Source organism: Dromaius novaehollandiae, chromosome 6 (genome assembly GCF_036370855.1).
Source record: "Dromaius novaehollandiae isolate bDroNov1 chromosome 6, bDroNov1.hap1, whole genome shotgun sequence".
In the NCBI taxonomy this organism is placed as follows: Eukaryota; Metazoa; Chordata; class Aves; order Casuariiformes; family Dromaiidae; genus Dromaius; species Dromaius novaehollandiae.
The window spans coordinates 37166661-37179845 of NC_088103.1; the positions used below are offsets into that span (position 1 = coordinate 37166661).

General features: G+C 45.1%; 1 protein-coding gene across 1 annotated transcript in view; it reads left to right on the plus strand.

The window, feature by feature from the left end:
• Positions 1 to 2802: 2802 nt before the first annotated feature.
• RBM20 (RNA binding motif protein 20) overlaps positions 2803 to 13185 on the plus strand; it is a 102621-nt gene continuing 92238 nt past the window's right edge. Inside the window, exon 1 of the mRNA XM_064514212.1 lies at positions 2803 to 3008. Coding sequence (XP_064370282.1) covers positions 2875 to 3008 — 134 coding nt within the window. The 5' untranslated portion in view covers positions 2803 to 2874. The remainder of the gene's footprint in view (positions 3009 to 13185) is intronic.

The following is a 13185-nucleotide window of genomic DNA, read 5'->3' on the forward strand; positions in this document are numbered from 1 at the left end:
AAATAGTTAGGAGTGTTTTTTGCATGTGACTTTTATTAACACTCATGACTTAGATACTTTGACAAAGGCAACAATTTTTGCCTTCATAGATCATAATTTTCATAAATTGGACATCGGTAACTCAAAAGTTAGTGCTTTGCCAAGTTCGTTGCCAAAACTGCCACTTGCTAAGGGTTACATTAACACAGATTGCTAGTCTAGCCAAGGGGAAAAAAAAGCGTGGTAATGATTTCTCTGCGTACCTAAATAACTGTGTTGTGTACTAGGAGAATAGGAACCACTTGCATAGCAATTTGCACTTGTGCAGTTCTAGTTCAAGATCCAGACCCTAAAACTATGTTGTTTGGCCCAGCTACTATGTTCTTCCCCTCTCTCATGGCAGTGCTCCAGAAATACTGCAAGGCTTGGACAGAAAACTGTTTATGTTGATTTCTTGAATGAAAGAGTCCATGGACCCTAGTAAGTCTGTGCCTGTTTGCAAGGAGTGATACAGCCACTGGTTATTTCCATGTCAGACAACAGCTACGTGTCTCTGCATCTGCCATGGAGCCTGTGCTAGTGGGTAAGGCAGGGAGCAGCTGCGGGAGGGAACAGGGCAGCAGTGCTCCAGCCACACCAGGGCTCCCGCGTGAAACACCATGGTATGGCAGGAAAGGAGAAAAGGCTTGACCAAAAGCAGACGCGTAGGAGTGAGGACTGTCGCTTTACAGAGAGCGAGTGGAGCAAATCTTGAAAAAGCTTTGAGACTCAGCACTGAGTCTGAATGCCAAGCTCTACACTGTATGTATAAACTGCAGAAATAGTGCCTAATAACACACACTTGATCCATTTTTACAAGTGATTTAATGTAACTGTGTGAAGTAACACATTCTTGTGACTATCCACCTTCTGATCCATGACTCTGCGTTAGTGTTGTGGTTGCTTTTGCTGCTGTCTGAGCCCTGAATCACCATCTTTCACTCCCTCCAATAATTACAGGCAGCAGAAAGCGTCTGCTGCTTGGTCTCTCTGAAAAGGCTTTCTCTGCTGTTGTAACAAAAAGAAAATCTGTGCAGAGCCACTTTTTCTGTGGAAGACCAATGGGCACTTGAGCCTTTCGACCCTCAAAGCCAGCACTGCTTTCTACGCTTTGTTTCCCTGCATTGCCTCACCCGTCTGGGAGATCCTCCCGCCTTTGCTGGTGAGATCGGTAGAGTACAAGCTGCCTTTTAGTTCCACCGTGCTGGCCACCTTGGGGCCCTAGCTGAAAGAGAAAACAAACTTTGCACAATTTTCTTCCTTGGGGAAAAGGATGTGAAGCCCTGCTTTTTGCATTTCTCAGAATATTGTGTGCGTAAATCGATGTGTGTAAGCAAGTACTGATTGCCATTCATCTTTAGAAGGTTCCTCTGGTGTTATGTTACTACTAACCAACTGAGAAATTGAAATACGGCCTGGTTCTCACTGCCTTGCACCTGGTTTAGTGCCTTGCATCTGCAAAGTAAGTGCAAAGTACGTGTTAAATGCAACTGACTCAAAATTTTCCAGTCATTCACTGGTGGTAGTATTTTGTACCCATTTACAAGGTTATACGCTTGTAAATGACTATGCCAGGTGCAGAGGGGAGGAGAATCTGACCTCCTCAAAAGCTAAGCTATCCTCTGAATTAGGATTAATTTTTCAAATAATCCAGGATATTTCTGCTTTCCTCTGTGTGTATGCTCAAGCATGAGCTGCATGTGTGTTGAAGGGAGAGGGGTGTTTGCCACAGAGGCAATGCAAAAGCAAGTACTGAAATGGTCTTTCACTCCGCAAGTCCTCTATATACGAAGCCTGCTACAAAGGAGGTAAGAGGACCTGCAAGGAATGATTTTAAGTATTATTATTTGGTGCAAGGAGAGCAATTTCTGCTCCATCAGTCACTTGAAATGTCTCCCCAAAATATATGCATACCACAGCATCATGCTGCAATTCTAATAGTTAACGCCACACTATTAGAGTAGTGGGTAAAGCGTTGCCGATAGGCCCTGATCCTGCTCTAGGAAGCGGGGAGCCCGAGTTTGACTGATGCTTTATTAAAAGCCCTGCAGGGAATTTGGTTTAGGGATAATTCTGTTACTTGAGAAGCTTTGTATTGCTGGCTGGGGCATACTCTCCTCTCCAGTTTTGTATCAGCTGACGGAGCCTATGTCTGATAAATGACTAATAACATTTCTGCAGAGGTGTTACTGGTTAGGAATTAAAACGATATGCTTGCTTCTCTGTCTTTTTTCCTTTTTTTTTCCTTCTTCTTCCTTCCTTTCCTTCCCTGTCCATGGGATGGGGGAAGCTTTCATGTTCGTAAACCACAGGTGGAGCCGTATGGAAAAGGCCAGGACCGCTCTTTAAAGTGCTGCCTTTGCCTTCCCCAGCGCGGCCGCGTCTCGGGTGCGCAGCGAGCAGGCAGCGGCCCCCGGGCGCCAGGTACGGCCCCAGCGCGGGTCGCGGCGGGGAGGGGGCCGGGGCCGGGGCCGGGGCCGGGGCCGGGCGGGGCGGCCCCGCGCAGGTGCCGCCGAGGGCGGGCGGCGGCGGAGCGCGGTGCCCGGGTGGGGCCGGCGGGGAAGGGACCGGAGGGGGCTCCGGCCGCGCCCCCCCCCCCCCGCCGCCCCCCTCGCCGCCGCCGCCAGCGCAGCGCGTCCCGCAGGCGGGGGCTCCCTGCCCGCTGTCGCCAGCCCGGCGCCGGCGGCGGGGGCGGGGGCGGGGGGGGGGAGCGCGGTTGCCTCCCGGGCCGGTCCTCGCCCCCCCGCGGCGGAGCCTCCCCGCCCTCGCCCCCCCCCCCCCCCGGGCGCCCTCCCCCGGCCGCCGCCCCGCTCCGCGGCCACCCGCTTCGCCCGCCGCCGTGCGCGGGGCCCCCGCATGGTGGCTGCCGCTGCCATGAGCCAGGCGCCGGCCCCCCGCGGCGCCGCCCGGCCCCAGAGCGATGCCCGCAGCGCGGCCCCCGGCCGAGGGATGCCGCCGCCGCCGCCCGGCCTGCCCCAGCTCCTCCGCAAGTAAGAGCCGCCCGCGGGGCCGCCGGGGGCGGGAGGGCGCCGGGCCGGGGCCGCCGCTGCCCCGCCGGGGGTCCCGCGACCCGCCGCAGCCCGCGGAGCGCCCGGCCGCCGCGCCGGCTCTGGGGCTGCCGGGGGGGCGCCGCGGGGCTCCGCTGCGCTGGGAAACGGGGGTGCGGGAGGTCTCTCTCCTCGCCCTTTGCTGCCGCTGCCGCCGCCGCCCCGCGGCGTGTGGGGCCGGCCGGGCCGGCGGGAGCCTCGCTGGGGAGCCGGGAAGCGCCGTGGTCCGGCCCGAGCGAGGGGAGGTCGCGCACGGCCGGCAGCAGCCGCATCTCGGCGGAGTTAGCGCAGAAAGAGCGACCTGCGCGGGCCCGGCAGGCTCGGCCGCGAGGGCGGCAGCAGTAAAATGGATGCTGATGATGTTTTGCTGTCTCATTTTCCATCCCGAAAGAGAAACAAACTACGTGTGCTGCGCAGATGCCGTGGCGTAAGCGGTGTTTTTCTGGATAAATGAGCCTGAAGACAAACTGAACGCTCTGTGCTTAGTACGTGAAGCCTGAGAAACGCATAATTTGCTCTGTGCCGATACAAGAGAGTTGCATGCGCTATATCTCATTTTTCGACCCGTCATAACGTGTTAAAAGCGATAGCGGCTTGTAATAAAGCAGAAAATCTACTAATAAATACCAAGTTTGGGAGCTGCTGGAATTGTCTTCTATTACTTTAAGATCGGCTGCTTGAATTGACCAGTAAAAACAACGCTGGGCGCTGAGCAGCAGTGTAGGTTGAGAAACTTTTTCACATTATGTTCCAGGCCACCAGCAGTATTAAGTTTGTGTTTGGCCGTCAGGCAGAACCCGCGTGTGACAAAGCGCTGCGAAGCGGCCGCAGCCGAGGAGCTGCACCTGGGGCTGCTTTCCTAGGGGAGCCCTTCTCTGGGGCAGACTGGCTTGGCCCTCTCCTCTATTAGCTTGTCAACAAAAAGTAACAGTGTAACTGACAGAGGAAATGCTTTCTGTCGCTTTCCTTGCATTTTCAAAATATGCATGTGTATATATATATTATCTATCTATCTATATGTGCATGTATATTTTAACTTTACAGTGAATTTTGAATGTAAACATTTCAGGTTGGGAGTTGCGTTACCATTCGTAAACACGTATGACACTGGACTTCTGAAGTCGCTATGGAAGGCAGTTCACAAATTTCTTGAAGTTTGGGAGTTTTTGTGTGTTTGCTCTTAAATCAGGCTTTATAACTCAGTCTGTGAAAATGTTAACCATTCTTGTTGTTCATGTTTTTATTCCTAATCGAAAATCAACTTTGACGTTTGCATTGAAACGTTAATGGTGGCTGCATAATTCGGCTGGGTAAATGGAGAGCTACGTGTGAATTATAATGCATCTGGAAGGTAATTTACGCTTATTCAAAATCAGTCTGAACTTTAAAACAGGTGATCATCTCCGAAGATGACCCGTGTTTAATTTTTATCAAGACTTTATACAGACACGTACCATGAGTCAGATAGGTGAAGCTGTCAAGACTGCTTCATGGTTACATTTCTAGCACGGCGCGCCTTATATACAGACGCATCGTATTTTTGCTGGTGATGCCTGACAGCAAATTCTAGGTAGGAAAACGTGAAATGAATCTCCTTGCGGGTCGGTCTTTAAGAAAAGGATTTGAAAGGTGCCATGTTCTGCTGTCCTTTGTCATGGTGATGTTACGCAGAATGGTAAATGCTGAACGTCTCCATCTAAGGTACTGCAACTTGATCGCGCTATTTTGTAAGTGTGCGGCAATGACTTAGCATTTGCCTCTGTATTTACCTCATAATTAATACATCTTCCTTCTGCATTTAACTGGGAAATATGGGCAAATTATGCTTTGCTTTACTGATGTTAACTCAAAATTTTATAGCTTGAATTGGATATTCAATGCATTTGGTGATTTTTCGGAAATTAGGTATTATGAAATAGCCTAAATTGCTGTTCTGAAATTCGGTTTCAGCGTACCAGCAGTATATCATGACTAGCAAAATCCAAAGGCCAAGGGAAGCAGCGATTCTTCCGTCTCGGTACAAAATGAAGTTGTAGTTTCATTACTAGGAAAGGAAACGCTGATAGCAACACCTACTTTTCCAAGGATTTTGATTTTCTTGACTGCCTTTTTAACAATTGCTGTCTTTTAGCTCTGCAAGCTGCAGTAAACAAGCGGCAGTTGTAGAATGTTGATTTTGAGCAATGTAATTCGGAATATAGTGTTTTGCTTAATTGGATATTCCCGTTTCAAAGCTTCTACTTTCATTATATCATTTAAACTTATAAAGCTCTCTGGATCCCTTCCATCTTTCCCCCAATACATTTGTTAGATTTTTTTACAGATGTTAGGAGAAGACCAGTGTAATTTAAAAAACAACTAATTACGTGGGCAGCAGGCAAACTTTTACCGTAAGCATTGAATGTTCCTTAAAGGACTAAAATTTAGCAAAATTGCAGATCTGAAATGTTTTTGGTAGCAGCTACATTCACTGAACTCTTGCAACGCAGATAGCGTATACTGTACTTTAGAGGACCTTAAAATGGTTTTCCATTTTACATTCATAATGGAATTTTAATACTGAAATGTAATCGAATCCCTAGTTTGAAATTCCTTGCTGATACTACTTTTAATACAGTAAGATATATATTGAAGTATGCTATCTACATATTTTTTTCCTCCAAGGGAAAAAGTCACTGCAGTTGATAATAGGGGTCTAAACATAAGCTTTATAGAGTGATTAGAACTTTATACGTAAGCATATTGTAGTGGTGTTTGATCGGAAAATACTTGTTTTCTGAAAGTAAACGCCTTGAAAGTCAAAGCCATTAGGTTGTAGAATTGAGAATGTAGAACGTAGAATTGGGAAACGAAGCCTGAACTTTCTGAGGATGACTTTTAAAAACATACACTTGCATATGAAAAAAGCTGAAAACTGAGACGAAGGAAAAGTGCAATTCTGATAATGGTGTTGGTTAATGTTAATAATCGATTTCTGCTGTGGTTGTGCAGAAAGACTAGAAATACAAGAAAGGGCCTGTTTACCAGCAAGTGTGAAATCGATACCGGAAATCTCTGAAAAGACCTTAAATATGTTGCAAAAAGAAAGTTTTTAATACATTTTTTGCACTGCTGTTTCTTTTTTCTTTAGGAAAGTCTGCTCTTAAGAGAAAAGCTTTGCTTATAATTTGGAAGTGGCATTACAAAATGCAGTTTTTAGGTGACAGCTCAGTGTTTGACAGACTTTATCACCTGCTGTTAGATGGACTGGAATGCATAAGAAGCATGAAAGAGCAAAGACTCCAGGTGTACGATTCATTTCAGTCTGCTGGAGCAAGTAGCTGGAAATAACAGAGACAAGGCTGAGTGGTGGTGGTTGTCTAAACATAATGAGGTTGCATGAAGAATGCTTTCTGCAAAAATTCTCGCTTAAAACATGCCACAAATAAACTCCATAATTATATATATATCCTTGTATGGTTTGATAGTTAGTTGCACACTTTCTGTTCTAATGATTTTTCCAGGGTAATACATACCCAGTGGAAACTGAGCAGTTTTAAACTTCCTATGGTGATGCAGGGGTATATATTTGTTTTACAAATTGAATAAGACATCTTAAAATAATAGGGGAAAAAACAAAGTTAACCTTTTTTATTTTTTCTAAGGGGTTTTGCTATCCCAGCCTGAGATTTCGAACTCCTCTGGAAGGAAGATGGAATTTCCAACATCTGCGCCTGGGTCGTCATCAGTTTGTGCCGGTGCTGGGAGCAGGCAGCAGTGAGCAGGCTGATGCTGGGCGCTTTCAGAGTCCTTTTTTTCCCTGTAGCTGTGAGGAGGAAACTTTGGGGGGAAAAAAAAGTGCCAAAGAATTTTTTAAACATAAATCCATTACGTTTAAACACATGCTTTTCCATTTTTCACTTTGCGTCATTGTGTTTTTATTATCTGTAAAATACGATTTTTTTTTTTCAACTCGAGGTCTCTCAGGAGAGATAAAATACAAAATGTTTCCCATTATATACATTAGTCATGGCAAGTAGCTTGGCATATATGGCAAAGGCAAAACTGATACTTAAAAAGGGGACATTTAGAGAAATGCTGGTTTTACTGTTTCCTTCCTTACTGATCTAGGCTTTCCGTATTTATTTTTTTTTAAAGTACAGCTTCAAAATCTGAATTACTTTTCTATCCGGCAGAGCTCTCAAAACTCATCTGGTTCGCACTGTAACCACTGTAACTTCTCCTGCCTCGGTGGAAATAAAGCAGAAACCGTTGTAGCTGTCTTAGCTGAGAAATGCTAACAAAATGAGGGAGAGGGGCTGAAAAAGCAAACTATGCAATGCAGGCTGCGCAGAACCAGCCAGAAAGCGCGGATCTAAACCCGCGTTACTAAGCTTCTCAGCGTGTTTCACTTTCATTGCCTCTTCATGCCATGGAACAGGCAATGCGGGAATCTCGTTTCCCTCTGAGTTTTCGGTCTCCTTGCTGTGTAATTGTGGAGCTGCTTCTTAGACCTCACCTGCTGCTCGGTTCGGGACTTGGAGATCTCGCACCAAATGGGGGGAAGCACCTCGGAGGTGCTCTGCTTCCAAGTTCGGTTGCTTTCAAAAAGTTAAAAAGTAGCATCAGAGATGATACCTGTCATGGAGTCAGGTACTTAAAATTTATTCTTTCCTCTTAAAATTTCTTTCTTAAATATTTTAAATCACAGTGCCCCACCTGCTTGTGATTATGTGGAAACCAGTCACCATTCCTTTATGAAAGATGTGACCCAAAGCTCAAAGTTGAATTAAACTTTCCTCTCCCCTCGCCCCTTCTTTCTCCTTTGGTCTATTCAAGTGTTGGTAATAAGAGTTCTGAAGCTCTAAAGAGCTCTTACATACACATGTGATCATTACGTAAATGTTCTCTGTTTTAAACAAAAATGACTGAAAGTTTGGGATTTTTATTCTGAAATCTTTTTTTTTTCTTTTAACTGTTTTAAAATCAAAAGCCTACTGGGAGAAGAGCTCAGTAAAATTGCATTTAAGGCTTGTAAGAGGGAGCAAGAGGCACAGGCTGGAGAGGGATCAGAAAAGAGACTTTTAGAAGAACTCCTTTGCATGCAAACATCTCACCTAATCCAGCTTTTATTATCAGTTATCAACCAATTCTGGATGGCCCAGGAACATGAAAATTTTTGTATGGATTTTAGTGGAGGCGTAGATAGCAGCAGTAGTATAAACTTTAGTAAAGAGTGAAGTAAGCCATGCTTCATGACAAGCAACGTAATTAGTGTTTTATGGAACACAACACATGGCCACGAAGCCTTCTTTACTGTAACTAAGTTGCCTGGATCCTGCTCTATTATTGGAAATTTAATACTACTGCTCCCGTCAGTGAGAAGACTGGGAAATCTGGTCCTTTATTTCTGCTCTTACTTGGACCGCTGTCAATTCAGACCTGCCTGCGCGCAGCCGGAAGCCCTTACGTGTGACCTGCCGAGCTAGCGCTGCTCTCTGCCGACTGCCGCAATCCTGCTGACCCCACGTGGAGGCAGCAACCACGGAGACGGCAGAAGCCTCCGTACCTCGTAGTGCGCATCCTTTCTGTGCCTGTCAAAATGGGAAGAGCTGGAGCCTTAAAAATGTGCTTACACTTTAGAGGGCTGCAGAGATTTGTTTAGGAGGGTAACGAATGGGCTCTTTGCGTGAAATAATAATTTTAGTCCCTTTAATATATTATTTGAAAAATAATTTTAGTCCCTTTAATATATTATTTGAAAAAGAATCCGCTGTTTGTAAAGAGTAAGGTGTCTCAGTGTGTTTTTAACTGACTCTCGCGATCTGATTTGCAGCTAGACACTTTATGAGATTGACTTTATTCCTCTGAATATACTCCCCCCTCTTTTTTCCCCTCTTCATCCTTTGTAGCATTTTATAGTTGGTTTAAGGATGTAATTGCTCTGTTAGCCTCTGCCCCTTGATATCCAGCTGCTTTCTCTTTTTCACCCTGATGGCCCATCTCTGTGAAGCTGTCACTTTACACACTGGGTAAAACCAGAAAACCTGCCCCTTTGCATTCTGGAAACTTGTAATATATCTGTCCTGTTCTGACCACTCCAGCCTAGCCCATTTCACAAATGCCTCTTGCCTGTTCAGGACAAAATGCCACATACAAGCATTGCGCATTGTGTTGCAGGAAGAGAGCAAAGGCTGCTTTTGTTACAGGATCGGGATTTATAAGTGGACAGAGACGATTATTTTGTTGCAGGCTTATTGCTTATTTTTTTGTATGCAAACTTGTGAAATGTGACTTTAACCGGTATTTATTAATTATCCAAATACCACATGTTTATTTCATGCATCTGAGGTGCTACAGGGAAGCCAGCTTTGTTGTTAGCTTTCTGCACATGCATGATGGGGGATGAGCTGAACTGGCAATGAGTGGGACCGGGGTGGATTTGCACTGCGCGGCTGCTGCACTGTGTGATGCCATTCCGGCCAGATTTTGCCCTCTACCTCCCAAATATGTCCTCCATCATCTAAGCTGTTGTTTAAAGAAGTGCAGGTGTTGGTAGCAAGCAACCTCTTTGGAGACTGCTCTAAAGATGCTGTGATGCCTGCCCAAGTCTGTGCGTGACATGAATCTGTAGCTTTAATGGGTGTAACGTGGGGCTCATCTTGTGTTAACTGTAAAATCTGTCCGTGTTACATGAAATGTTAATGGTGGCAACTGCTTTAAGAGGCTGAGGGTAATATTCTGCTTCATCACTTTTGGATGTACTTCTTAATAGAAAAAGAAATGGATAGGAAAAGGAAGTGTTTAATTCTTGTTCCCTTGAGCAATCCCTTCTGCGGGCTGCACTGAGTAGAGAAAATGTATTGTGGGCAGGCTGTAAGCCCTGGCTGACCTGCGGTCACCTGCTGCCTTCCCCGGCTTAATGGCTTTTGAGATACCAAAAGCATCTGATGTTCTTTAGTCATAGTTTTCCTCAACTTGGCATAAAACTTGTGCTTTTCTATGCAGTAGGCTGTAGTGTGTTGGAATTCTGGCAATGTAAATGTCTCAAATTTGGTACTGTCAAAAGCTACGGTTTCGTGTGGTGTTTTTTTTTTTTCCCGAGGGGAAGAAGTATGAGTTGATGGTGTTTCTGAGCTAGGGCCAATTCTCAGGATGTGTAGGCTTGGAAATATGCAGAAGCTGCTCTGGCATTTTCACTTATATTTGAATTTTTTTTTAAGAAATAGATTTTAAGTAGCTCTGCAACAAGTGGTTTGACAGCTGAGGTTTCCTTTATCGAGTTAGTAAATACTCTTCTGTGGGCTTTTGCATGTCGGTGCAATAGTAAATAGACCACAGTGTTTCTGCACTAAGAAATATTATTTCTGTCTCTGCTGATTAGCATGTTCTTCCCTTAGACGAAGACATGCTAAGTAATATTCTTAGGTTGCTGACTCGCAGGGTCAGCATTGCACATTGCACAGACCAGCTTCTATTGTTCTCTTTTTGGCTTCAGTTTTTTAAAAAGTGTAAAATAAAATCTGTAAAATATTTATTGAGAACACAATGCTAGTTAATGCTTTTAAAATGTCTTGCAGAATCTGAATGCTTTCCACCCAGCTTTCTGCTCTCCCTGGGAGCAGAGGGAGAGCTGATAACCTCTGCCACGGAGAATTCCCTCCGGTCCCCCCAGCCGTGCGCTGTGTGTGTTTGCATTGTTTGCAGGTCTGGATGCTGCTCCAGCAATTGCCGAAGATTGCCTCCCTTCCCCCACATAAAAAATTTTTGTCAGAGATCATGCACAACTTAGACTGCGGATGGGATTTGAAGAAAAGATGAGTTTTTTTCTGCTAAAACCAGAGAGAGAGATATTAGCAAATTAGACTGAGTTATTTTGAGCCTTAGGCACCTCTTATCTTCCAAGCTCTTCCATTAACACATCTTAACATTCACACCCCTGCTATCCATGTGCTCTGCGCCATCCATTTATGCTCCACTCTTTCTCCACTCAGGCACGTGGCACATTCCTGCAAGGTCACCCACAGCTTTCCGCCGTCCTGACAACCGGCAACCAAACGCCAGGCTCTTTTCTTTATTTACAGCCTCATTCAAGGTCATGGTTTCATCCTGTCGCAGCACTTTCTCCGCATTGTAAGGGCCAGGCTTGCCGTTCTGCTGGCATTTTCTGTTGACTGTTCCTGAAATGGCCCAAGAGGTTTGCCTCCGGTTTCCCTGATAGGTGTTATGGTTAGGAAAGTGTTGTTGATGTGTCCATCCTTGAACGCTTTTGTAAATAACGGAGAAGAATAGTGGTTAACTGGGACGGTGGTTAGATGCCTCTGTTGGCAGAAGGGGCAAACAGGATCACAGAGGAAGTGGTATCGAAAAAGAAAAAAATTCTGTGCTACTTGAATCCAAGTTAGCCCACCCCCACATTTTTGCTCTCTGTGGGACTATTATGTTATTTGAACATACCTTCATTTTCCAGCTCCTGGAGAAGTAAAAAGTGCTCAGTAACTAAATACTTCATATCTGGTAGTAAAATTTGAGTGAATCACATAACGGGGTATCTTTGGTAGGTCAGACTTCTTCCAAAGGACAAGGAATTATTACTGTTCCGTCTAGGTTTAGTTCCCCTTCCCCCCCATTGCAAAGCGTGAATGGATAGGTTCAATTTCCCTCAAAGAAAAAATGAAATGGAAGCGTGTAAGGATTAGAAACTACTTAGTGCATTTGGTTTAGATGGTTAAAGTATATCGGTGTGGAGTAAAGCAACACCTGTCTTATACATCACATAAATATGTTAGGTGTCCAATCCAGTTTATTGTCGGTGATAAATAAGACTTAAATTCCTCTTTGGAAATAGTGTATGAGCCTGATCTTGCAAAGCCTTGTTCATACACATGAGGATTATTTATGCGTGTAAGGCTTTAGGGGATCAGACCCTATCATCTAAATCTGCAAGGCTTCATGAATATTTACTGCCTTTTTTTTTTTTTTTGGTCAGATCACCAGGACTCTAACAGCACTGCTCTGTTTGTAGTCTCCTGGTTTATAGAAGAAATGACCCTTTTCTACTAAGATTTGAACACATCGGAGTAAGACCCCTGCCATTTCTTATTTATCTGACTGTTTAGTATGAAAGATTTTTCTCTTTTGTATGTATTTTCTTTCAGGTGTTGCTTTGGTGCTTCTATAATTTAAAGTTGTGTTTGCTGGAAGTCGGTAGCAGTGTTCCAAGGCTGAGGTCTTGATTGGCAAGTTTTAGCCCTGAGTAAATTTTCACAGCTGATCTATAAATCCCTGACGGACCATTAGGAGCTTCAGAGCAACACTGGCAAGCTCCCCTACAATAATTGTAGTTTTAAGTTTGTTATATTTAGCTTTCTCACCTCTTAGCTGGATGCCAGGGAGACTTCACTGGAAGCACACCATTATATCCTCTCTGTATCTAGTTTTTATTCCAAGCTGGCGGTTTGTACAAATAGCGCAACGTGGGAGGAGGGCTTGCTGGTGGACTCCCAGCGGACGAGGCAGAGACTGTCACAGAACGTGACTTGTGACAACTGGCCCCAGGGCTCAAGTTAGACATTTCAGGAATTGGAGGGGACCTGCAGCACATCACTTCTTGCTCCTTTCCTTCCCCCTGTTCTCAAGAAATAACAGGACAACCCAGAGAGGCAGGAAAAATGTATCCTCAAGCTTAAATGTGACAGAGTTGCATATAAATCTCTGAGACTGAGAGACGGCTCTTAATTTAAAATCCCTGAGGTAATTTTATTTATTTATCTACAGCAAAGTTGGCAGTTGTAAGAGTGACCACCACTCTAAGAAAATAACTGCTTGCTCCAGCACGGGTGACAGCAGTGAGAGCAGCTGGCGGTTTTTTGGGGTATCCTGCTGGTGGTGATAATGGTGTTACTGGAGCAGCTGGAAGCCTGACTTGTAGACCACATCCCCATGCTGGTTGCTCTATCAGTGTGCAATAACACCAGTGCCAGGTGTGCAAATGCAAACAGATGAAGGAAGGCTTTTTCTGATAGGCCTTGGAAAAGGCCAGCCTAACTTGAGAAAGGCAAATTTTGAAGTGACTGCGTTGCATCTTTGTTAAGCTGTGGAGAATGCTTCTCATAAATTAGGACCTCATCCGGAGGCCTAA